At 38.1% G+C, this 27,363-nt stretch overlaps 1 protein-coding gene across 2 annotated transcripts; it reads left to right on the top strand.

Moving 5' to 3' along the window:
* The first annotated feature begins 1,065 nt into the window (after positions 1–1,065).
* snx14 (sorting nexin 14) lies at positions 1,066–27,239 on the top strand. 2 transcript variants are annotated; one of them, XM_023279206.3, is made up of 30 exons: positions 1,066–1,256; positions 1,439–1,592; positions 3,646–3,766; positions 3,915–3,988; positions 4,911–4,989; positions 5,099–5,142; positions 5,247–5,334; positions 6,254–6,338; positions 6,685–6,841; positions 7,587–7,662; positions 7,876–7,920; positions 8,177–8,257; positions 8,515–8,629; positions 8,874–9,029; positions 10,271–10,395; positions 10,913–10,971; positions 11,358–11,384; positions 12,925–13,057; positions 13,450–13,636; positions 15,557–15,640; positions 15,795–15,895; positions 17,139–17,250; positions 17,993–18,033; positions 19,062–19,181; positions 20,722–20,845; positions 21,201–21,365; positions 22,667–22,762; positions 23,426–23,517; positions 26,405–26,461; positions 27,066–27,239. In XM_023279206.3, exons 2-30 carry the CDS (start codon positions 1,456–1,458, stop codon positions 27,090–27,092), a joined length of 2,808 nt encoding a protein of 935 aa, XP_023134974.1. In that variant the 5' UTR covers positions 1,066–1,256; positions 1,439–1,455; the 3' UTR covers positions 27,093–27,239. The 2 variants fall into 2 exon arrangements, with proteins under 2 accessions (XP_023134974.1, XP_023134975.1); XM_023279207.3 differs by lacking the exon at positions 11,358–11,384.
* The last annotated feature ends 124 nt before the right edge of the window (positions 27,240–27,363 follow it).

The raw sequence follows: 27,363 nt of genomic DNA, 5'->3' as shown, positions 1-27,363 counted from the left end.
TGTAACTCTTCTGAGTATTTTTGTAGGAAGAAAGAGATTAGATTTACACGGTTTCATTAAAAATACACAACGTATTCTAACAAATAAAAATATGATTTTGGGGGTAACGGATCAGGTGGGATCTTCCTTTCAGATTTGTTGATTTAATACAGAATGGATTATTTGGTTTAGATCGCTCTTATTAGACAATTAGCCTAGTAAACAGTAAATCCACATTCATAAACCGTGGATCTAATAGAAAGTAAGAAAGAAAGAATAATGATTTTTGAATGGTACACTTCACAGTAATTCCTGTCACTGCTGATACGCCTTACCGGGAGGGGCGTTGTTTGGAATCAGGGTTGCCATGTCCGCTGAGGAATACGCTTCTCGTGCGTTTACGTCTTCACAGAGCAACAGGAGAATTCATTATTCTTTGCGTTTTTTTAACTTGATAAAATGATGTTTGAAGTACGGATAATATCCTGCATAAATGAAATATCCTGTTTACAGAAATTAACAAAAAGGAGAAGAAAAGAACCAATATAATGTACAGAGAGTGGGTTCATTAAAACTAATCTTGCCATTTAGAACCAATTGATTCTAAATGTAAATCCGCCACACATTAACTAAAAATGAATAGCATCCTTATTAACAGCCATGTACTGAAAATGATTAAAGTCTGCTTTTTGTCTATAATTTTCTTCAATTAAAGGATATTTCCATAGACTGTATAAACAAGTATAGTATGATATTTATTTGCGTATAACACTCATAAACAAATACCATCTTGAAGAAAGTTTTAAAAAAGTAAAAGAAATAATTTTAAAAACAATACAACACAATAAAGTACATACACAGTGAGCATCCAATCCAACCTACAATTTAAACCAATAAAACAACACAAATGTGGATGTTTAATAAATGACCGTTCCTCATGAGGATCACTTGCGCTGTTAAACTTGGTTTAGTTTAATTATTATTTGCCGCATAATTCCAATAAAATAAGTTCTCAAAAAAACCAAACGTAAACCGCCCTCTTTGGCCTTTAAGGAGGCGTGATTACGATCTTCAGATCTGGCAACCCGCGGTCGGATTAGAAAACATTCCATCTGCGGAGGAAGTCGGTAGGGACTTTCAAACATGGAAAACATGAAGTAAAAACTTTAGAAGAAAGTCATTTGATTGCGGGACCAGTCTGGGCTCCTGCCGGGGACACCGCCTGAGGATAAGATGTGTTTTATGACATGAAGAAGCGCTTCGATAGTTGTGTCGCTGTGAGTTGAAGCTCTGTCCGAAGCTAACTGTTAGCTAGCTAAAAGTGCCCGGGCTAACTGTCCGCGACACTTAAACCGCAAAATGTCACCGTGAGCCGATGTAACTGCGATAAACACTCAGAATTATGCCTTTAAAGCGCTAAATTTGTCCTGACAGATGTTTTTCCAATGTTTCCTGACAGGTCCAACAGGTGAGAGGATGGCAGGTATTTTTACGTATGTGGAGGATTTGAAGCGAGGGCTGAAGGTTGACGTCCTGCGGGAAGCCGGCCGTCAGTACCCGCTCTCCTGCTTCCTGCTGCTGTCCATGGTGTTTCTCACGGTGCTGCTCAACAGGTGAGAGTCAGTGGGGAAAAAGTGTGAAAATTCCCCCAGAAGACAGGCTTATCAGATGGAGAGTGGGTGGTGGATCATGTGATGTCCGGAGGAGCGTGACCTGCCTGTCTTATCGGAGTTCAGTTCAGCAGCTGCTTGAGAATGATCAGGTTTTTAACATCTCTCCAGTATCAAAGTAATGCAGAGGTTGTTGTCAGCACATTTAATGTTTCATAGCAAGAAGCAGCTTTTAATAGATAATTCGGTGTATTTACTTTTCCAGATTGTAAACATGGCAACTTTATACCTCTGTTCCTGGTAAAAGTCTGCATGTGTTCACACGACCAGAAACTGTTAATATAACATTTTCCAAAACAAATTGATATGCAAGCTCAGGCAGCACCACTGTTCATGTTCTCTGAGGTATATTAATGATTGATAACCGTAACCGTTTTGCATGACTATCAGATCTTTTCTCCTCGGTGTTATGTGAACTCAGTAAGGATGTCTCCTCTGCTGGTGGTGACAGGTCCGGCTTTGTAGAGTCTAAGTTCCCCATGGAAATCATCTTTCTGTCAAGTATTTGTAATTTTAAGTGATATGTAAACTAGAGCACAAACAACAGAATGTACATCAACAGATTACTTGTTTCAGACAGGGTTTCCCAAGCCAACATAGACAAACAATGCTAGACATCCTCAATAACTTGCAGGATCATACTTGAATATACACTGCCCGGCCAAAAAAAGAAAGTTGCACACACTAATATTTTGTTGGACCACCTTTGGCTTTGAGAACGGCACTCATTCGTTGTGGCATCGTTTCAGTAAGCTTCTGCAATGTCACAGCATTTATTTCTGTCCAGAGATGCATTAATTTATCACCACGATCTTATTTTGATGATGGGAGAGTCGGACCGCCCCACAAAGTTTTCTCTAGCACATCCCAAAGATTCTCAATGGGGCTGAAGTCTGAACTCTGTGGAGGACAATCCATGTGTGAAAATGACGTCTTATGCTCCCTGATCCATTCATTCTCAATGTGAGCCCCATGAATCCTGGCATCGTCATCTTGGAACATGCCTGTGCCATCAGGGAAAAATAACTCCATTGATGGAAAGACCTGGTCATTCAGTATATTCAGGTAGTCAGCTGACCTCATTCTTTAGGGAACATAACGTTGCTGAACCTGACCAACCTCAGATCATAACTCTAACCCCCACAGGCTGGTAGGAACTAACCATGATGAGTGCATCACTTCATCCACCTCTCTTCTTACCCTGATGCCCCCATCACTTTGGAACAGGGTAAATCTGGACTCATCAGACCACATGACTGACCACATTTGTTTCTCGAAGATGATGGTTCTCCACTATCCTTCCAGGTTTAATAATGGGTTGGATGATTCTTAACCTGATTTTAGTAGTTTCAGAAATCTCCTTAGTTGTTTTCTTTGCTTGACGCAGGCCAATAATTTGACCCTTCTGAGACAGATTAACATCTTTTCCATGACCACAAGATATGTCTTCCAGCATGATTTAAGAAATGAGAAGCTCCTCACTGCATCAGCTAGAGTTAAATAAGCTGTTGCAGCTGAAACATATTCATCACTGTAGTAATTATCCAATGGAAGGATCTTACCTATTTGCTTAGTTAAATCCAGGTGGCGACTTTTTTTGGCCAGGCAGTGTATGTTAATCATTCATCTTCCTCTGCTTGCTGAGAAATGTTGTGATTATTTTTTCTGTATTTGTAGGGTGATAGCTTTTATCTGTGTGTTTATGTGCTGACACTGTATTCACCATGGTGGAGTGAAAACAAGATGTTTAAGGTCAGTTTATTAGATGCAGGACTTCAAATTATGCACAACAGCGGCATGGCGTGCTCCAGGATACACACAGAGTAAAGATACAAAACTCCATCAAACAAATGGATGAAATATGAAAATGATCAAAAGTAAAATTAGTTATACAATAAATGAATTCAAACTACCAGTAACCAGAATCTTCACAAACCGTAACTTGATCTTCTTTCTGATCTCTGTAACTGATTACCGTGTAATAATCTCCCTCCAGATATATCCACATCCTGATGGTTTTCTGGTCACTCCTGGCTGGTCTCATCACTTTCTATTGCTCACTTGGACCAGAGTCCCTTCTTCCAAACATCTTTTTTACTGTAAAGCCGAGGAACAAAGTAAGTCAGACATCCAACACCTTTAGTTGAGAAGTCTGTTTATTTTTCTGTGCCTGTGTTTCTTACACAGAAAACTGTTCCATGATTAATTATGCACAGATGAACTGGTGGTTTACATCTGCTTCTTTTTTCCTCTCTCTCTCCACAGCGGCAGGAGCAGGAGTTGTTTCCTCTGGGCCACAGCTGCGCTGTCTGTGGGAAGGTCAAGTGCAAACGTCATCGGTATGTTCACATGATCTCGGAGCAGATAAAAAACTTAATGTGATTCTAAATGCATGTCATTTAACATGACATTCAATGATATTAGTATTTAGTGTAGTTTCTTTGCTCTGATAGTTTACTCAAGTGCTGTGCTTCAGTACTGTTGTAGTACATTTTTCAGTATCTGTTTTATGCTGCTTTTATTTTTGCTGCTTTACATTTCTGTGACAATGTTATCCTCTTGTTTTTCAACCTTTGTTTGACACCAGTAACTCTATAAATGTATTTTTTTTTTCAATTCAAGCTGATGGTTTGTTTGCTTCTTTTATTTTATGTAGACAAACTCAGTCAAACTTTATTTGTATAACTCTTTTTGTTCGTGCAACCCACAGTGCTTGAATGTTCCAATGTAAAAAGTAAATCAAGATACATCCAATTCTCACAAGAAAGATCATGCTAATGAGTATAAGAATGACTAGTGATATTTTTATACTTTATTGTTTACTTGCCGCATATCTTTTTTTAGAGGACACATTAGACTGCTCTGCCACCTAGTGGATGTTGTGCAGCAATACTGCAGTGGAGAGAACAGTTCTCCCCTAGTGAATGCTAATGATAGTAGGATTCTGGTCATCACTTAATCTATAGAGTTTAATCTGTCTAGTCAGTGGCTTCCATCACACACCATCAGTGCTTCCTGTTACAGCCAGAGTCCTGAAAAAAAGAATGCTGAAGTATGTACAGTGACAATAAAGAAACCTCATTTTAGGGAACCTTCTCAGACAAACAACTCATTTTGTGGTCTCTACAGCAGGATATAACTGTGGAATTTTTTTTAACAAATAACTTGCAGTCAGCCAGTGTTTGAAGTGCACCAGGAGTGAATTGTGTTTAAGAAGCATGCTCTCATAACAAAACACAAATATTTATTTATTCATTCTAGGCCGACTCTGCTCCTCGAAAACTATCAGCCATGGTTGGACCTGAAGGTTCATTCAAAAGTGGATGCTTCAGTAGCAGAGGTACAGCAGTGTATGGATGCATATGAATGGTCACATTTTGAATTAATGAATGTAAAAAATCCAGATATTAACATCGGGTTGTTGTACATTTTGTTGTTCTGCCCTGCAGGTGTTCGAGTTAGTTCTCGAGAACTTTGTGTACCCCTGGTACAGGTAAGAAGAAATCCCACTGCAGGTTTCTTTTTTTTTTTTTTTTTTTTTTTTTTACACAGACACATGGATAAGCTGCTTTAAACTCCTCCGTCATCTGCTTTCAGGGACATCACGGATGATGAGGCGTGTTTAGATGAAGTTAGAATGACCTTTCGCTTCTTCGCATCAGTGCTTGTTCGCCGAGCTCAGAAGGTGAAGCTATAACACTCTTCAGTCAAAACAGAAAAGTTAAAGGAAAAGCTGAATTTATACCTCAGAGTTTAAATGTGAGTGCTACAGAGTGCTATGTTTCCTCTTGTAGTCGGTTGAAGGCAGTTGCATCACTTTGCAATGTGTGAAAAGTCATATAGGGCACTGAAGGTATGAAATTGTCGGAAATGTAATTTTCTAATTCCTTAAGTATTATTCTAGCCTGCTGGAGGTAGCAATGATTTTTACAGAAGGTTTTTTCTTAATTTTAGCCAAACCTGTCTGAAAAATCCCCATCACTGTTGTTGACCTTAAATGGATTGTTTTTAATTGATCAATCCAAGCATTCTTATTCTGCTGCATGTTGACGTCCAGAAGACCTGTATTGCTCATTTAGTTGTAGTAGAGCTGAAACACAATTAGTCAGCTGGTAGAGAGATAATCAACTACTTTGATAATCTATGGTGTTTGTCATTGTTTAAGCCAAAAGAGAGCAACTTTCTTACTCTTATCTCCAAAAATGTCAAGATTTGCTACATTTATGTCACACTAATGATATATGTCATCTTCAGCTCTTGAGTATTTTTTTCTACGGTTTTTTTTTTACCTTATTGCAATGTTTTGTTGACTCAAGAAACTAAATAATCATCAGATAAGTCAGTAATAATGTTTAAAAAAAAGTAGCATAGTTGCAGCCCTGTAATATATTATTGATATGTCAGGAAGTAATGACAAAATGGGACATAATGTAAGTAAAATGCCATTTATTTAACACAGCACTTGATAATTGATTGTAAGCCTTGTCATCTCTCCTGGTTTTTATTGATATTTTTCATACTTTTGGTGGTGTGACCCTGACACGACTATTAAATTGAATTCTAACAATGCCCTAAATGTAACTTTCTGTTCTGCCTGCTTGTAGGTTGATATCATGACTGTGTTTGCAGACAAAGTGATGAAGGCTGCAATGAAGCACATTGAAATTATTGCAAAAGCTCGAGAAAGAGGTAAGACAGTGCACTCAGTTATTTTAAGTCTCAAATGCCAACTGGTGACCTTCGAATTAAGCAGATGTTCAAGTTCTTGTTCAATCATCCATTTATATTTATTTCTATGTTTTTAAATTTTGACATCAAGTTAGACTGCCAGCAATTCAGCTAGAGGACACATTTCTAGAAACCGTAATCTGGAGACAGTGTCACATTCCACTACACAAAACAAGAATAAACTAAGCTGTGCAGCAAAAAATGCAACATGCCACAAAAAAATGTGGCAGATCACCTTATTTTGTAAATCTCCTCTTTTTGTCCACTTATCAGGTGTACAATAACATCCATGTGTGTCTGTGTGCAGTGAATAATGTGGAGGGTCTACAGCAGGCAGCCCTGGATGAATACGGCGCTGACCTTCACATTGCTTTGCACAGCCGAAAAGACGAGCTGCTCTACCTGAGGAAGCTGACTGAGATGCTGTTTTCATATGTGATGCCTCCCAAAGCAACAGACTGCAGGTAGGTAGATTTACACCACTACCTGTTTCAGTCTGTTTCTGCAACGTTTAAACAATTCAACACTCACACTGATGTTGAAATTGTCCAGCTGTGAGCAGGTGAGAGAAGAGATCTGTCCAGTTGTTTTTTTTTTTTGTCAGCAACCAAGTGCAACACGATGAATGTCTCCTTGAAGAGACTGAAAATTTTCCTTATTTCTAAACTATGTTCCCTCCTGTCCTCCCTCTCTGTGATGTCTGGCATTTCTGCCTGTAAGACTGTTTTATCAGCTTTGACTTCTTATGTGGTCAGACAGCATGTTTAACAAATTAATTCTAACACTGTATACTAGCTATGCAATAATAATAGAACCTCTCAGTTCTTTTTATCCCAATGAGTGCAGACCAAAATGCCTTTTTATGCAATTTGATGGACCTACAACCAATCAGACCCATGATATGTGTGATCTATGAAGGTGCTCTTCCGTACAGATATAGTCACGTAAACCGGCTCCATTAGATGAGCTGTTCTGATTGGGCAACATCGAGTGAAAATCTGTTTGAATGTGAGGGAAGCCAGATGCATTCTGTCAGAATCAATGAAAAATGAGCTTTAGAATGTGTGATTTTCTAGGCTGTAAACTGGCTCTTACATCCCTTTGAATTTACTTAGTCCAATACAGGGAACAAAAAGCGTGAGTGGCTGTTAAATTCCAGAATTTCATGTAGAATGCTGTAACCTGTCATTATGCTTCGTCTTGGTTCAGGTCTCTGGCTCTGCTGCTGCGGGAGGTGATGGCTGGATCTGTTATCCTACCAACCATGGATTTCATGGCTGATCCTGTAAGTAGAGCAGGTTTGTGTGTTTCTGCACTGCAAAATTTTAAATTCATGGACTTTACTGTGCCATTAAATTGCTGATGTTACAGCTATATTACCTGCTGAGATCCACAGAAGAGTAACACTTTTCAGAAAACAGACTTTTCTTTTACTTTAGTTTTTAATGGAACAAAGTCTTGACTTTAAGCTAACACGCAGCTTTTCTTGGATTTTCAGGATACTGTGAACCTCATGGTGCTCATATTTGTTGATGACACCCCGGTGAGTGAGCTGTTGCTTTATATTTGAATCTGTGAAAAGTTCATGTAATGTGTGTCCAGTTAGAAAAGCAAACCTAACGCTATTAAGACAAACACTTTAGTGCTCTGGTACTTTAAACAAAAAAGCATAATTCAAAACAGCAGCAGTCACTGTTTAGCTAAAGCTCATACATCTTAATTTAAATATTTGGACTCGGCTGATTGCAGTCAAGTTTTTGAACTAATTATTGTTTATTTTAAATCTCTTGCATCTCCAGCCAGAACCAGCCACAGAGCCTCCATCTGCTCTGGTTCCGTTTTTACAGAAATATGCAGATGTCAGCAACAAGAAGCAGTCTGTGAGTATCTCACTGAGAGAGAGACCTAAGAAATATTTACTGGAGACTACATATTTTTATGGTGACACATAAAAACTGAGATATATTTGTTTTCTTGTGCTACATTTTCTGACTGTTTCTCCCTCCTTGCTGCACTTTTCCACTCAATGTACATCATCTCTGTATTGTTGTCTAAACATTTGCGTCGATCTCTACTTTTGTTGAACATTTTTGGGACATTTTCTGTACTGTGGATAACGAACCTTCTGTGTGCACAGGTGCTGAAGTTGGAGCTGAAGGAAATCAGGGAGCAGCAGGATCTCCTCTTTCGTTTCATGAACTTTCTAAAGCAGGAAGGAGCTGTACATGTGCTGCAGTTCTGCCTCACTGTTGGTAAGATGAACCTTCATACGCAAACTTTGCCGCACCCATAGTCATGTCTATCAGTTCAGTGGCCTTGTGAAACTTCATCCTATTTATCCTGTTTTTGGAAAAAGAAAATCCTTAAAAACATGAAAGTAATTCTGGATGAGAAATATGATATGCTGAATTCTTAGAAAAAAATGTTTGATCCTGTTACATGAATGCATCAGGGTGCTCATGCCATCTAACTTTATCAAACTGTTATTTCTTCCAGAGGAGTTTAATGATAAGATCCTGAGTCCGGAGCTGAGTGACACTGAGCTGCAGCGTTTACATGGTGAGGTGCTGCACATCTACGAGACCTACTGCCTGGACGAAAGCATCGACAAGATCAGCTTTGACCCGTTCATCGTGGAGGAGATTAGGAACAGTGAGACTTCTTATTTCATTATCATTACCTCACCTTCACTGTTGGGGGTCGCTTATAACCGTTGCACCCAAAACAGCTCTTTTATAATAGTCCACATCTCTAACGTTATCCACAAACTGATAAAGATTCAAATCAACAGTGTTATTTTTTCAGGCTAACCATAGCTATTTACATCTGCATTTTTTCATCAACTTAAGCATAAACTAGTTGCTAATCACCACATTCTCATGTCACCAGCAGTAAGTGGTAAGATAATCTTTAAATTGCTTCGCATTTCTTGACCAAACAGGAGAATGGAGCGTTGGTACAATACTGATTTTGGACAAGAATGCTGTGTTGATTGTTCATTATGTGATTTTATTATCTGTACACATACTTGTATGGGTGTTAAAGGAAAACAGGGTGGTCCTCGCATCTTCCACCAAAATGCAGCTGACAAATTTTAAGAAGACAAAAGAGGACTGACGCAGGCTGATTTATTTACAGTCTGTAGTGTTTCAGTACCGCTGTGTCTTCATCAGGCTTACTTTGGCCAGTGAGGTCAGGCAGTCGGATGTCGTCGGCCCAAACCAGATGTATTGGTTGAGCAGGGTTTCAAATCTATTGAATGATACATTATCAGGGATGAGAATTTTCCGAGTTTTTTTCCGCCGAAAGTATAGTTTTTGTGAATCGTGTAAATCCGTTGAGAAAATTGTCGGGGGGTAGGCAAGCGGCCGGCCGGCCGACGCGTCGCGAGCCGGGGGGGGGGGGGCTTCGGCAGACATTTTCCGAGTTTTTTTCCATTTGTCATTCTCATCCCTGCATTATAGTGTGGGAGTTGCCAAAGTCGGGGACAAAAGAACGCAGAACATAAAAAAAAAAAAAAAAGCATCAGAACAATACAACCCAGTGGAAACATGAAAAGGAAGGCAATTTATTCATGTCAGTGGCCTAACATTAGTCTGTTTGCACCAATCTGCCCTTTGGATGTTTAAGGATAACTTATTTTATAGCAGGAACATCCCATGAAATTGGCAATGAATGCATCCTTCTCGGAAGTATTTTCATAGTCTGTGGGTTCAAGGGCTGATACATCTGTTATCTTCAGCCTGGTGTACAGTTATTCTTGCCATAGTTTAGGTACTGTTTGTGTGCAAAGTTATGCAGCAGTTTCCTGTTCCTCTAAACTTTTTAACTCTAAACAGAAACACAAAGTGAGAAGAGCTGCCAGTATAACCTAATGTCATCTTCCCTGACAGTCGCTAAAGGTCCGTACACTGGTGTGGTGAAGCTGCAGACGATGCGCTGTCTGTTTGAGGCGTACGAACACGTCCTGTCTTTGCTGGAGAGAGTTTTCACACCAATGTTCTGTCACAGTGATGAAGTAAGACCTCAAAAATACTCCTTTACCCATACATACACAGATCACTCTCAGCTGAGCATTTTCTCTTGTATTGTGTTCAATTACAGTTTGCAGGTACCTAATTCAGTTAGTAAAATGTCTTTTTTTTGTATACACTCTATTACGCTGCTGAAACAGTGCTGCAATAATTTGTTGGCTGTAGTTTCTAGTTACTTTTTAGTTCATGTACAGACAGAAAGCACAAAGTATTTAAAATTACCTCTAGTTTGATTAGCTATAACATTAAAAGACAGTTATGCTTTAGCAACAGTCCAATAATATCAAACATAATGATCAGTCTGGACCCAAAAGTGCCTTTTACAGGACTTTCTCTTCAATCAGACTATATTTTTACACTTCCTGTTTGCACCACAAAACCCTTGAACACATGGATTTTTCTTTCACAAATTCACTGAAATTTTAGAAAAGCACTGTTCATATAGTACATTTTGATCCTTGTGCATCTGTTTTGCTCTGTTTCTCTCTTGTCTCTGTTCAGTACTTTAGACACCTGCTGAGGGGAGCAGAGTCTCCAACAAGAAACTCAAGAATCAACAGGTTTGTGAAGTGGATATTTGTATAATTTATGTTTTATTTTGTGTTTAAGGAGGAAAATGAGTGGTGGGAAAAAGCTGAGTGAATGATGCTGATGAAAAAAACATCTGCAGTAATTACTTAATGTACATGATATAAGCAACAACGCAAGTATTGGTGTGTTGATTTGTATTCATATAAGGATGGTTCACTTGATTTGTTACTCCTCATTTCAGACTTATTTTCAAAGCGTTTGCAATTACTATTTTAGTCTGCAGCAGCACAAATACTTTTCATTATAATATACAGTTGACTTCACATATAGTAGTAGTCCGACCAGCCCAGTTTAACTCACATGTCTCTGAAGTCTTGGCCCAAATGGTCATCATTAGTTGTGCATCTTATTCCAGAAATAGCTTCATTTTGGAAGAAAACCGGTAAGTAAGCCTGTGGCATGCTGCCTGTCTGCACAGAGCCTGCTGACTGTAAGATACTGGATGCAAACAAGCATACACACACATTGTGATGCATGTAGATACAGCATATCTCACACTAGGCTGCACTGTTTATCAGACAGATATTTGGCTGCTAAAGAAAAAATCCCTTTTTAACATCATGATCTGCTGCAAGATGCTTCTGTATGCTCACATTTTGTGCTGATGCTTGAACCCAGATTTTATGCTGTTTAAAATGATAGCATAAAGAAGCTACAGAGTAAATCACAGACCACTGTAGAGGTGGTAATAAGTCTTGGGTCCTTATTGGCATTTATGGGTGGCAGTTTGACATTGTAACTATGAAGGTGTTCTGCTTAGGTCTTTGGGAATTATTTCTAGCATTGGTAACTCTTTCAAATAGAGCTGCACATTGTTTGAAATGTATATCTGGCTGTGCTCTTTGAGTTTCAGTATGATCCCAAGATAGTATGATTTTCGATAGCTTACACTGAGGAAGACAAAATACTTTCTCTGTGTGGCACATAAAATAATCATAATGATCTCTAAATGCACCAGAGTTTACTTTTATCTTGCAAAGGCATTTCAGTCAGTAAATATTAAATCGAAGGATGGAAAGCAAAAATCTAACTGAGCATTTGTTGCTTGCTTTCACTACTTGACATATGTACTTTCAAAACAAAACGCTCAATGTCTGAGCAGTAAAGCAGGTAAACACAGAAAACTAATAACTGCAAATGTGAGAAACTGGCAGCTTCATAATAATAAATATTTATACCGCCAGCCAAACATAAAATGCAGCCGACGGTAGCAAAGAGCAAGAAAGAGATTTAATTGTATGTAATGCTGTGGTACACACGCTACACACAATAGATTTTAGACTACTTTGTTGTATTATCTTTATATTCGTTAAGCATTACAGACAAACAGCAAGCAGTTGTCTCTGACATGGGGGAGAATGTTTGCTGCTGTAATGAGCAGTACAACCTGTACATGTCCTGACATTTAGTTCAGAGTGTTTTGTTAGGTTTTAGAGGTAGTAGTTGATTAACTATTGAATAGCTGTAATCTCAGTTGTTGTAAAAGTCTGAATTGTGCCCTTTTGAAAATTGCAGAGGTGTCATTGCTTTGCGTGGAGACCAGAAGGACAAAACTGAGAACCCTGTGTGACTTTTTTGGATCGATCTTTGCCAGGCGTTTAATTATTGTCAGGAAGGTCCTTTCCCATTTTCAAAGTCAAACCACCAGGTTAAACTTTAAAATGTGAACTGTAAAGTTAGTTTCAGGAGCTACGCACTGCTGTTTCCAGTGTATGTAAACAGCATGAAGCTGTCCTTTTTGTTGCATGTCTGCTGCATGACTCTTTCACTCTGCTATAGAAATGTGTATTTGTCTCTTGTCAGTACAAAGAGAAATATAGTGTCTAAATATGCTATTTTACTCTTGCAGGAAAACCCAAAGAGAAGGGATGTTTTAAAAGCAGACTAAACAGATAAGATGTGATGTTCTCTGTTCACACCAGAAACCTGTCAAAACGAGGGGATTCGTTCGGTATCAGCAGAATCGGCAGCAAAATCAAAGGTGTGTTCAAGAGCCAAACTATGGAAGGAGCCTTGCTGCCACCCAGCGCCATGAATGACATGGACGATGATGTGGTGAGTATTTCTTTGCGGGTGGTGTTGGATAGAGTAGCAAATGCACCCTGAAAACATCACTGCCTTATAGAGACACATAGGGCCATCATCATTCATGCTTCCATATTAATCTGTCCCTTCATTCTGTCCATTAGCTGACGCTTGTCTGGCATCCACTATCTGGTCAGCATGTATATTTAAAAGCGTAAACAAAAATAAAGTAGGTCATAGAGGTTTTCCAAAATGACCTAGTTAGTATGTATTCTGTTACCCTTTATATGTGGTAAAACACGTCTAAAGGTGTTCAAATTAGTCTGTCATTTGTCTCCACAGCAGGTTTCCCTCAATCAGCAGATGTGTTTTCAGATCCTGATGAGTCTCTGTTTTCTGCTCCCTGTTTTGTCTCCCCACAGGTGGAAGAGGCGACTGTGGTGATGGAGGACGACACTCCCGCTGAGCCAGCCAGCACACCAGGCTCTCAGAGGAACCTGTCGGCTTGGAGCATCACAATTCCCTTCATTGACTTCTACGATGATTTGGCCAAGAAGGAGAAGATTCCTGTTTTCTGCATCGATGTGGAACGTAACGACAGGAAGGACGGTGAGTCAACAGGGAGGCAAAATGCAAACTGCTGCATTCTTTGTTTGAGTCATGTTTATGCAGATTTTTAACAATGCAGTGCTGCTTTCATGTCACAGAATAAAACAGTTATGAAATTCTTACCAGAAAGTATGTTTAAAGTTGAGCTTTAGTTTTTCCTCTTTGAACAGGAGATCACCATCTTATGCAAACACGAAATAACTGTCAGCTGTGCAAAGCTGCAGCAACAAGGTGGCTTATATGTTTAACAAACTAAACTTTATGACTCTGAACAACCTTGGACTCTGTGGATTAGAGACACATTGGAGAATTTTGTTATATAGTAAGTCTGTTTGCCTCCATCAACAAGTCAGAGTAAGCAAAAATTCCCTTTTTTTCCATAGAGGCTAAATACCAGGCTTTTTTAGAACGAGTCAGTGACACTGATGTTATTGAACCTGTCTGTATGATTTCATCTGCAAATCAACCAAATGTGATGCAGGAAAGATATCAGGCACAACAATGTTGCATCCATTTTAATAATAAGAGTACCAGATAGCTTATTTATTAAATTTGTCACACTCCGCAACCTTCTAAAAATGTTTCCTTTTTGTACCAGATAGTGTCTGGTTTTTGTGTCATTTATTAGCATAACTTCTTTTCAATCACATTTCTGCTTTTAACATTAGGAGGCACGGAATAGAAAAAAAGCATCATAAAGCAACAATAAAACAAAAGCAGTAAATTCCTACTGATATATGTACATGTATGCGTACACTGATTTACATTCATCTACACAGACACCTGTGTGGCTGTATGTAAAAACAATATTTAAAATAGAAGACAAAATGGGTCAGTGTGTTGTTGCATGAATACAAAACATGTTTACATTTTTTTTTAAAAAAGGATAACACAGCAGTAGCTTATGATTAAAAGGTAATAAATGTCATACTGTTAGTTTTCAAACCTGTCTTGTTCAAACAAGTACTCCTTCTTCTTTATCAGAAATCACAGTAGTCCAATTCTTAATCGTGAAAATTTCATTTGTTTTTTTATTTCTTAGTTTTAAATAACAAAAATGTTAAACATATATTAACTTTTCAAGCTCTTAACGGTGGAAATAATATGTGGTCTCACACACACACACACACACATGCATCGTCTGTAAACCAATTGGACATTCAGTGCATTTAATGATGTTTGTCAGCTGCAGACAGCTTTAAATGCATGAGTGTCTGTCAGGTTGTTTTCACTGATATTTACTCCGTAAAAAGCGAGAATGCGGCATGCTGTCACTGTAACTATGACAACAAGTGAACGCTATGTCAGCTGCCTGCTGACAATCACATGATTGCGATCCTACTAAAAATCGACCGTTGCAGACTTATTGGGACTTATCCACTGGAAATGATACAAGGAACAATTGATTAAATTGTGGAGGTGTTTCTGAGTCCCATCAATCCCCACCGCCTGCTACATATTTAGGTCACGCGATTCGGTATCTGTACATAACGTACACATGCATAACACACACCTGTGCTCAGTGCAAGGTCATTTTGTTTGTGGGAACATCTATGTTAAATGGCCGCATTCTATTTTCTATTATTTCTGCCACAGATTTTTCTAAAATTTCATCTGTTGGACATGATACAACACCTGAGCAGTCTTGGCAGAGCCCTCTGAGTGCTTTTCTTGTTCCATAGTGTATGACCTTAATACCAGCATCTGATCCAAGGGCTTTATGTGAGCAGCAGACAGTGCAATAACAAGGCAGCTTTTTTTTTTTTTTTTTTTCAAATTTCTATTTATTTTTATGTAGAGACAAATGTAATTCTCTCATATGTAAAGTAGACTCCCTAGTCAGTTTAAGTATCAAGTCCTGTACACATCAGCCTTTGTATCAGTCAGACAGGCTGTAATTTGTTGTTCTTCTTCTTGCAGTTGGTCATGAAACTGAGAAGTGGTCGATCTACAGAAGATACTTGGAGTTCTATGTACTAGAATCAAAACTCACTGAATTTCATGGTAATATTGGGTCTTAATAAAATAACAATCTGCATCTTCTAAAGGCAATATTAGCTTGCACGTGCACACAGAATAATAACCCAGATTTCCAGTTTGTGTTGTTTCCGTTTATATTCTCCTTGAGCTTCATGTCTGTTTTCATTACAATTTTTAGGCACATTTGCAGATGCACAGCTTCCATCCAAAAGAATCATCGGACCAAAGAATTTCGAGTTCCTTGCATCAAAAAGGGAAGAATTTGAGGAATATTTACAGGTATTGAGCCAGAATATAGTTTTGCTGTTGTTTTTGTGTTTAGTACTTGTGTTTTGCATTTTCAAGAGTTGTGTGAGAGGAGCGGTTAAATTTTTGTTTTCTAGTGCTGAAGGGTGAATCCAGTTTAATTCAACCTTGATGTATTATTGTGTCTTCAAGTGTTCTAACTATTCACTCCCATTGTGGAGAGTCAGGGAAACACGTAATCACACTTATCAGCTTATATCTGGGCAAAAAGCTTAAGCTCCCTGCAGCTGAATCATTGTGTTTTTGGTCTGACTGAACGGAAATGCAGAAATTAGCCCCTTTAAATGGACATTTTACTCACTGTATAAGAGATGTCCTTCCAGGAATACTAGCTGTCAGACTAGATCTCTGACATCTCTGCATGCTGGTTTAATCTTTACAGCAAAAGAGCAAAGTGCAGAGTTAGCATAACCCATAGAGCCACAATAGACACGTCAGTGGAAACTACAGCAGGTTGAAGTACACTAGAATAATCCTTTATAGAAATCTAAATTAGGCAGCTGTTACAGAATCAATATAGGGGATTTACATGTGCCTCTGTACTGGCATTAGAGGGCAGTATTATCAAGGTATTAAAGAAGGTAGTTAATTGGATCAAGACCTTTTAAATATGAACATTTTACTCTCAAGTAATAAAAACATACATTTTAAATTTAACAGTGATTAATCATGTACTCTTTTTTCTGCAGATTGGTACCACGTATACAGACTGTTTTAATGTTAAACCTCACCACAGAACTATAATGAATAATGTATTACACTGCAGTCTATTTCACTCTGACATTAAGATTTGTGTTCTTGAAGAAGGTATTTCTGAGTTTGAATGTATTTATTCGCTTTTGTTCTTCCTCCCTCAAAGACACTTTAAAAGTTTGACTTTTGTCCTTATTAAATGAAGGTTACATTTGAAAAAAAAAATCACTTGATTCGATTAATTTTGCTGAATATTTTCACTATTGGTTTAAGTCATTTTCTAGTCCTTAAAATGGCACTTGCTATTTTATTTATTTTCATATAAGGAAGGCAGCAACTCCTTGCATTGAAGAAGCTATAATCACCTAAAATGTCTAAGACAAAATTATAGTTGTAATGAATGCTTGCATCTCTGTTCAGCCTGATAGAATTTACCACTCTGAAGATTTAGTCATTTATATGTGTTCTGGAGAACAACCCCATTGGTGCTACTTGAACTAAACGTGTTATTGTTTGTGTGCAGAGACTGCTGCAGCATCCAGAGCTCAGTAACAGTCAGCTGCTGGCAGACTTCCTGTCTCCTCACAGCATGGAGTCTCAGTTCCTGGACAGGATGCTGCCTGATGTCAACCTGGGTATGTTCATATTTACACTGTACACCGCCTCCTTCTGTCAAGCATTATTTATTAAAGTGTGTCATACGGCGTCATGTTGGCCTCTGAGTCGCTCTCCTGCCTCAAGTGGGGATTGATGCTTTGCAAAAAAGCACATTATTTACAATATTTGCAGACTTGTTCAAATTTTTTAGTTCTCTGTACTCATAGCCATCATTGTTCTGTTTCCATAGAGGTGCAGGACTTTCTATTAAAGTGAAAAATGAGCCCAAACTGAGTAAAAATGTGACGAGTAAAAGTAAAAGTTTTAAAAAAGTACAATCTTACATATTTTCAAGTAACAAATGAGGGAAAGCAGTCAGATAAAACACTGCTCATCTGGCATGAGTACAACGAGGGATGAGAAGAAGCATTGTGGTGAGTGAGTAGAAACTAGGCTTTGTGGTTACTGCAGCATGTTTGTATCAACTCAGTGCCAGTGAAAAGAATGAGCAAGATTGTGCAGCTGGCGTTGGTGTATTGATACTGCAGAAAATGACACATGACACTGTTTTAAACATTTGATCGATGTGTATTGAAAAATCAATATTTTTGGCAACACTACTCCTAAATATCCACCTCGATTAATTCCGTTAGCTGTGTTTAACTGAAAATATGTTGTTTTTTTAACATTTGTTACATTTTGTGTCATTTTAATCTTAATCAGACCTGCTGCTCCTTGTTGCTTTTCAGTTATTTTGGTAACTAAATCTTTTTTTTACAGGGAAAATTTTCAAGTCTGTTCCAGGAAAGCTGATTAAAGAGGTGAGTCCCTCCTAAGCTGAAATGTTGCTCTAAGGATGAGTCATAGTTTAATTTTTTGGTCCGTATTTTCATTCACACCCACAATATATCGTACAGTTTCCTGTCTTTGTGCAAAGCTACACCAATAGGCTGCCTGCTGCAGCTTAATGTTTATAGTACAGACATAAACGTGATGTCAATCTTCTTGCAATTCTATGAGCAAGAAAGTTAATAACAGTCTTTTCCCAAAATATACAAACTATCTGTGCTTTTTACTAACTTGTGCTTAGTACTGTTTTATGCATTTTTTCAAGAGACACCTACTCACCCTGGTTTGAAATGATTTATTTATGAGAATAAACATCTCATGATATATGGAAAAAGTTATTTTAGAGTCATGTGAATATGCAGACACAATACACGCTCACAATACAAAAACACTGTCATAGCTTCAACCAAAAAAGGAAACAGCACAACCAAGCTGTCACACAGCACACAAAACTACAAAGTGTTCAGCTGAAATGTGATAAAAGTGTACAGATTATTGTAATGTATCTCAAAGTGGTTGCAGAAAAGATAGCCCTGTTTGTTCTTTAATGAAGGGGATGTTTTCACACCACAAGATCTCTGTGGATGATATGTAGTGGATCATAGGGTCTGCAGGGAGGAGCAGGGGTGAGGATGTGAGCGAGTTCATGATAAATAGTCCTATAGGGTCCAGAGGTGTTATGTAGCTGACTCTGACCTCTCTGTGTGGATGGGGAAATAAGACACATTCACATCTGAAAGCATCCTTTGTTTGGTGCTGTACAGTAGAAAAAGTGCTGCTGTTGTCCAACATGAAACCACAGTCCAGAATCATGTAGGACAAAATGACTGTGCAGAAGAGATTAAAGAATTTCCTATGATTTTAAAATGATTCTATAACTTGGCATTTCTGCATTTTTTGCTTGAAACTTCACTAATTAACAGAAACGGTGTTTCTAATAGGGGAGGTTTGCAGTAGAAATGATATTACACAGTGAAATTTACCAATATCTGTTTTTCAGAGAGGACAGAACCTGGAGCCTTTCATCCAGTCCTTCTTCAACTCATGCGAGTCGCCGAAACCAAAACCCAGCCGACCCGAGCTGACCATCCTCAGCCCCACGGCAGAGAACAACAAGAAGGTAAAATGTTCAACACAAACTTAACATCTCTATCCTGCTGAACCAGAGCAGGATGTTTCATACAATCCCAAAACTCCTCAGACACACTGGCTCCAAAACTGACTGCTTAACTTTATCAAAAAAAAAAGACAAAATATATGTTTTGAAGGATGGCTTCCTGAACATCTGCAGAGAATTTTATCAGGTTTGAGAGGAAAGAAATTTCCTTTTCCTCTCGAGAGGAAGCATTAGCTAAGTTGACTGATAAAGCAGTGTGTTAAACCCTGTATTTATAATCCACTTGTTACATCAGCAAGCAGCGCTGGGTGTCTGGATGAGATATACTTGATATACAAGTGCACCACAAACAAAAACCTTTTGTTTGTGGTGCACTTGCACTGCACTTGCATGCAGCGCATTATAACCATATTGTGCAGCATGTCAGCGCAGTAACTGTCACGAGTCAGAAACCGTGTGACTCAAATTAGAATCTCCGTCACTTATGTTTGTGTGACTAACAGCAGGTTTGCATTTGTGGCTCAAACGAGAACAGAAAAGAAAACGCTTCATTCTGTACCAATCAGCAGCCGGGACGAGTCAAACTTTATGTTGAGGATCACCACTGGTGAAGGTTAGATCGTTGAGTGTACACTGATGGGTAGTTTAATATTTTAAATTAAATGCTTGATGCAGTTAGATATGCAAGAAAGTCAATTTTCTTGAAATTCAGTTGAGGAACTGACAGTAGAGAAAGTCACAGTCTTTATTTGATGAATCCGGCCAATTAAAGACCTGAGAATTATCATATCTAAAGTTTTTGAACATTAAAAACTTTAGAGATGAAAGTTTTTAATGTTAGTGGGACACATTATAAAACATGTAATATTTTTAATTAATTTACTCAGTCTTTATTCGAGCAGCAAGACCATTAAATTTAAAATCACATTTTCAAGGGAGATTTCACCAATAAACATTTTTTAAAAAGTCACTGAAAGTCAGACATTTTTGTTCCACAAAAAAGAAAAAACAGAGGAACAGGCTGTAATTTTGGAAAAATAAAAACAAACTCTAATATAACCAATATTACAAATGTAAACAGAAAAGTAAACATTGCTAACAAAACTTATCTCACTTTTAACATTGTGGTTCGTTGATGTTGATTTGAAACAATGAATAAAGTTTAGTTACATCTTGGCAACTGTGGGTCAAAGAGCACCAAATGTGGGGGAATCTTCTGCTGAATACAGTCGAGACCAAAAGTTTGTTAAAAACAACAGTGTTTGTTTGAAGAAATAAATGATTTTTTTAAGGAAAGAACAAATTTGTGAGGGTTTTTTAAAGATTATCGTCTTTATTAGTAAGCTTGGAGTCACAGACTGAGCAGTGAAAGCTGAACACATTGCTGGTTTTAGTCACGTCATGGCACAAAATGTGAAATGATCAAGTAAATTCTCTGTTTAGCTTCGGTCATTCTCTTGAAGTTTGGGATAACAGTGTATATAATTCCTCTCCAGGACTGTGCGATTCCTCATTTTCCTAACGACATGTCTTTCACCTGCAGCTCTTCAATGGTCTGTTCAAGAACAACGCTAACTTCTCAGGGGGTCCAGAGATTAAACAAAACAGCAACTACTTCATGGAAATGGTCACTGTTGATGGCATGTATGACTACATGATGTATGTTGGTAAGTTTAATAACAGGAAGCAACCTTTACACACCTTTGAACCTTTGAACAATACGAAGTGCTCTCAGCTCAGTTTCTCAGCTCAGTATGAAAATAATTACAGTAAATGAAGCACTGACAGTGAGATTAAATCATATAAATTCCTTGAAAATTACCCGAGTCACAGGCGTAATTGCTTTAAATGCAGATTACAGTTAGATGAGAGTTGGCACAATTGAAGTAAAGCTGCTCTAAAAACAGCTAGAAACACTGTAGATTGTATTTTGGTTGTTGACCTTGTATATTAAAGCATCGTTTGCAGTCTCTCTGGTGCGTTTCTCGCTCTTCAGTCTTTGTTGGTGTTTTTTACTAACAGGTCGAGTGGTATTCCGGATGCCGGACTGGCTGCATCACATCTTGGCCGCGGGAAGGATCCTGTTCAAGAGCACATTCGAAGCCTACATGGACCAGTACATGCAGTCGAAACTGGAGCAGATCCTCCAGGAGCACCGCATGGTTTCCCTCATCACCCAGCTCAGAGGTAGGATCGTGTCAAATTAAGTCTTTTTTTCTGATTCCCGGCTTGTTGAAGTGACAAATGTTGCTGGCAGCAGCTGATGTCAGATGTAATTCATAGACTTTGTGGTAGAACAGATGTATAGCGTGCTCTCTGCTCAGCTGCTCTCTGTACTCTGCAACACTGTTGGCGTTTTTATATAAATGATGTCTGGGCATTTTATTTGGAAACTAAGTTGCTCCGACTGGGAGTCAAAACCCTGGACGTTGCAATTATGTGATATTCCACCGAAATTTGTGGTCACTCGGAGGTCAAAGATTGTTTATGAGATGCCGCCTCTTTATCTGATGCCTACAGGAAATAGTGTGACTTAACCCTTTAACACCCACTGAGTAAAAGTTCTGCTTCTTCATCTTTACTTGCAATCGACCACTTCAGAATAAACATTTAAAGCACAAAAATGGCGTTAACCATTTTATGATACCAATACGGCAGCAACAATAGTGCCTCACTTTGTAATAAGAAAGCTGTAGTCTCTTACCTTTGCATGTGTTAATTTACACCTGTACTTGTACATACTTTTGTACTGCAAACTGTTTTCACTGTGACAGTCTGACAAACAAAATGTTTCAAAGCTCTAAATATTTTTAAAATTTAAAATAATAGAGATAAATGTTTTAATGTTAAGCTTATCAACTTGAGGATTTGACTAAACTTGTGAACAATAAGGTGGCAGAGTTTAAAAGGCCTCGCCTGTTGTTTCAAAGTGTTGCATATTTAATAAAATGTGTTAGATTAAAGTCTGTATTAGCAGTTTCCAGATCCAACTGTAGCTGCTGAATTGGCTTTGCTTTGACCAACCACACTGCTTTTAATATAATTAATAGGGATCAGCAATGGCAAGATGACACAATATCATACACAATAAAACTGTAACTTCAGTGTACATATTTGTAATAATGAAATTTTGAATGTAACACTTAGATTTATGATGGAGTGTTCTTTAGGTCTCACTTTTTTTTACTATATTGAATTATCCGAATACTTCTGTCCTCTAACTTTCAGAGTTTCACCAACGTTTTTTTGTTTGTTCCACACCAGCTCTAAATTAAAGCACATTTTCGACGCCCTTCAAAAACCATTCCATGAATCTTTCCTTATATTTCTGAACTCAACACGTCAAGGCAGTGAGGGCCGTCTTCACTCGTGTTTAGGATTTTAACATGCATGTAGTAAAACAAAGAAAGACACAAGGGGAAATTTAAAAATCTTGGTTATGTGGAAGTTTAATCCGGCTCTCTGTATGTTGTTGTTTATTCCTGCAGACGCCGTTTTCTGTGAGAACAGCGAGGAGCGAACAGCAGAGGACAAACAAGTCAGAGCGAAGCAGACGTTTGAGGAGATGATGAAATATTTACCAGGTCAGTTTGCATCCAGCACCATGTTTCACTTGCATGGTAGTCATATTGTAATCCAGTAATCATCCTCTTGTACATGCCGTGTTTTGTTTGCTGTCAGGGCACCTAAACTGAAATAATTCTGCCCTCACAATCCGCCTGAGGAGCTCAAACTCACCAAATTGCCATATTCTTATAAATTACACCTACTTTTACATACATTTTTTTAGTTCTTTGCTTGTGAGCAATTTTTCTTTCTTTCTTTTTTGTTAATATTCAGATATTATGCTTTTTCTTTATCTCACTCTGGGTTGTTTGCTGTGTGTAGAACATTTTGTACCACTAGTTTTAAAATGTGTTATATAAATGAACTTTTAAAACTAGTGCACCTCAAAGTGTGCTTGTGGGTTATAGGCTTAAGACACACAGAATTGATGAAATTACAATTTTTAAGGGCCATCAGGTGAAATTCACGAACTGAACCGGTAGAAATATCCTGATAATTTCATGTAATATCTTTTGGGTTCGATGTAGTTAAAAATATCCCTACTGACCACACTTGTTTATTAACAATAATAACAATAATTATGTTATTATTGTCCTCAAGACTGTAACATTCTCTGCCAAAAGATGAATTGTGTCATGCTGCAGATGTTCAACACACTTAAAACGCGTGTTTGATTTCAGACTTCGTAGGAAAATGCATCGGTGAGGAGGCAAAATACGAAGGTATCCAGCTCCTCTTCGATGGTTTGCAACAGCCGCTCCTCAACAAGCAGGTAAACAGTAAAACTAAAACAAAACAACAAAACAGATCTGCAGGCAGTAATAGTTTGAAGCTTTCGTTCAGGTGGATTTAGTGACATCTGTGGTTATGAAGGTGTGTGCATTCACTGAGCAGCTGCTGTGTCTGGTCACAGCACAGCTACACTAATGTGTTGTTTTAAGAGAGTTGGAATTAGTTGACGAGCAGAGCAGACGAACACGTCGTCACACAGTGATATAAGACGGCTTTGTTTACATTCTCCGGTTGTATGCCACCTTGGATTGTGCTACATTTGCTAACTTTTTGGCCTTCATTATGGCTCCCAAGTGTAAGTCAGACTCTTCTGATGGCAGTGCTTCAAATAAAAGGAAAGCCGTCTCCATGTGTGCCGTCTTCACTGCAACGTAAAAGTTGCAGCTGTCCAACTAGTTAAACTTGTGCTTACAAAATGAATCGTGAGTAGTAGCAAACTTGACTTCTTTACTGTGGCTCATGATACACATTACAAACAGAGTGAAAGCTGCAACAAAAGCAGAATAAAACAACATAAATACACGCAAATAAATCCTTTTAACTTAACCAGTAAGTCCAAAAATGAAGTTAATTATTTACGACATTGCCTCTGTGGCGTTTAGAAAGTGGAGAGCCATGCATTGAGAAAAGCACGTACGTGTGTAAAGCTAAACATAAAAATAGCGGACAGGAAATGACAACTGTCAACAGACAACTTTAAAATAAAGGCTTTTTCAAAATAAAAGTACATAGATAATTCTGCCTTAAGGGCAACACACCATGGATGTGAAATTAGATGTAATAAAAAGTTTGGCGCAAGATGAAACACCAACGAACGTCAGCATTAATAGATCAAACTGTAAAAACAGTGGAACATATCCTGTTATCTTCTTGTAAAATGACTCACCTGCATGAAAATCACTGATATTTATGACTTTTATGAAGAACTGATCAGTATTGTGATGCACGTAATGGCTTTGTTTACATTTTCTCCCGAGTTCCAACTTACGGCAAAAATGGCTTACATCAATCTGTAGAAACGGAACTGTGACGTAAATCGAGGACCCCCTGTATAATGAGGAGGAAGAAGGGAGCAGCTCCGTCATCCCATAACTACAATCTAAAATATTGAATAAATGATCTGCCAAATGCTCAATCAGAGGGTTTAGAGGGTGCCTGGGCTTCATGAGGAGACATGTACAGTTTACCTCTTTACCTTTTCAGTGCCAATATTCCTCAGTACTTTTATGTTACACCCTGCATGTTCAGGCAGGTCTGTCGTTCTGATGGTGCTCCTTTGCACACAGGTTCACCTTCATCAGACACGTGATGTTTGGCCTTTTCTGCTTCACAATTCAAATCATCTGGTTTATCTCCAGTTGAGGTTTTAATGTGAAACAGCATTTAGCATAGCCAGTAACAGATACAATGTCGACAAAAACTGAGGCCACTGCATGGCTTCTAGGGAACTCCTCATGCTCAGATTGCTGTTTGAAATAGAGGCAAGTTGGACTCTGCAGCCAGCAATAAAAAACTACTGAATGTAAACACATTTAACAGCTATTGCAGAAATAATTCCATGAATAGAATCAAAAATCAGGTATAATCTTCATGTGTACTGTTTCGTGGCACATTACTGCCAACAGTGGATCAGTGAAATGGCATGAAGTCATGGATAAGAGCCAGGTATTGCCGGGCGTGCTGCTGCTGCTGCTGACTTGCTCTTTTCCCAACCTCCTGCCCTGCATACTAGGTCAGTTATTACTTTTCTATTACCAGTTTTTAAACCATGACAGTGTAAAAGTTTTCAGACCTGGAAAAGCTGTTTTTGTGTGAAGAACAACATTCAAACCCAAGTGCAGAAGGCAACAAAAATAAAACTTGGTAAAAATGACCAAGAAAACTGTTAAGGTGCACATTTGTGCTGTTTCTTAGTGGAAACATCTTGTTCTGCAGCTCCCTTGTGTCCTTGCATGCATTGTTTTACAGGTCGAGTTACAGAAAACTTCACTAATTATCAAAATATCCACAGCTTCAGTACTGTTGCTCAGAGTCAACAGTTTCCTCCTTACTATTGCAGTGTTTGTTACAAGCACATACTTCTGGGAATGTTGCTCTTGTCTTGCTTCATATTTTTGACAGCTGACAGCTATTTTTATGTAGCACCTCAGGCTACAGTCCTCAGAATTACGCAATTGGATAATCATTTTAGACAGTGCTAAAATAAACCACATGTTTTGATGTATTATACAATTACTTATATACAAGTTCCCATACAATATCTGACTTTTTGTACTGATACCAAAGCAATTCTTATTGTGCTTATTTAACAAAAGAAAAAAGTCCTTAAATGTTAAGCATTTTCTGAATACATGCTACCAAACAATAACTTGACTTCAGTAAAGTCTAAACTATTGTATAGAATTAGATTTACAGATGTATTAACTCGGCACCAAAAAGTTGTACATTTTCATAGTCAGTCCTGTTGGCAGCCAATGCATGACTTCTGTATATAATGTATTCATTGCTAAGGAATGCGGCAGAGTTATCTATGGTGCTGTGATTTCTGATCATCAATAACTAATAAACAAATGCTGCATTTCTACCAAAAAATGCTGCATTTCCAACAATGCTATATAGGGGAAGGAACACTCTTGGCAGAGTGCTGCGCTCTCTCAGTGCTTTTCTATTCGTGAATGTAATCTGGCTGTGAGAACAAGCAGTAGCGCAAAAGGTCAAGTAAGATTCAAAGAAATTTGTTGAATTATACATCACAGTGATTGTTTTACATTAACATGCAGTAAAATGAACAAGAAGCACTAATCAAAGTGCTTGCAGTGTCTGAGGCGGGTTCTTCTGTGACTGTAATGTTTTATTTATCTCCTCAGATGACGTACGTCCTGCTGGACATCGCTGTACAGGAACTGTTTCCTGAACTCAGCAAGGTAAACAACTGACAATGTAAAAAGATAATATAACAAATGTATAATGTTTGACCTTGTGTAATAGTTATGTGGGAGGCTGTAAAAATCCAGGAGACTACACTCATCCTACTGTCAATGTCAGTTTTTCCAAGGAACAGAAGTTGTTTATACTCTAAGAGTCTTTAGATTGTTGTCTATCTGCACTGGTTCATGTTATACTGGGCAGAAGAAAAATACTTGAAATAAAACACCAGAAGCAAAGCTGCAGGTAAACAGTACAGTCCGCTATCTTGCTTATTTCTACGTCAGACAAGTTGGAACTGGTTCTGAAGGAATAAGGAACCAATAAAAGAAATCATTAAGTTCAAGTAAGTATCTGTCCTATTTTCAAACAAAACAAGAATTTATCCCATTAACCATAGAAACTTGTAAAAGGTTGCGTATAAATATAGTTAATTATTATTAAAATGAAATCAGACATAGGAGCCGAATCAGCCTGTAGAAATTCTCACTGCATAAATACACATTATTTGAACATGATAGACTTTCTTTAATATGATAAACTGGATTGGTGATTGTCTAAACATGAGCTCACAGATGTTTTTTGTTATTTCCTCCACCTCAGGGAGTGAGGGAGGCGATCATCGTGTGAATCAGAAGATAAACCCGACACTGTTTCCACATCATGACCAACAGAAGTGCAATATTCTCAAACTATTTCCAAAGCTCTGGGACAGTCGCTGCACTCCATTGTTTATTAATGCACTAATAAAGAGATATATTTATTGATGTCACTACAGTTAGATGCTGTCTGTCGTGTTTTCTGTCAATACCTATTACAGTACTTGCGCAATTTGATATTCTATATAAAATATATATATATATATATATATATATATATATATATATATATATATATATAT

Source organism: Amphiprion ocellaris, chromosome 12, assembly GCF_022539595.1.
Source record: "Amphiprion ocellaris isolate individual 3 ecotype Okinawa chromosome 12, ASM2253959v1, whole genome shotgun sequence".
Taxonomy (NCBI): domain Eukaryota; kingdom Metazoa; phylum Chordata; class Actinopteri; family Pomacentridae; genus Amphiprion; species Amphiprion ocellaris.
The sequence above is the reverse complement of the archived record's forward strand: the minus strand, read 5'-3'. Positions and strand labels throughout refer to the sequence as shown.

Excerpts from the sequence above, each read along its gene's own strand:
- snx14 (XM_023279206.3), top strand. The coding sequence starts at position 1,456 with ATGGCAGGTATTTTTACGTATGTGGAGGATTTGAAGCGAGGGCTGAAG. Across the intron at positions 10,972-11,357 it reads AGAAACTCAAGAATCAACAG|AAATAGCTTCATTTTGGAAG; the intron begins GTTTGTGAAGTG and ends ATCTTATTCCAG. Across the intron at positions 11,385-12,924 it reads TTCATTTTGGAAGAAAACCG|AAACCTGTCAAAACGAGGGG; the intron begins GTAAGTAAGCCT and ends TGTTCACACCAG.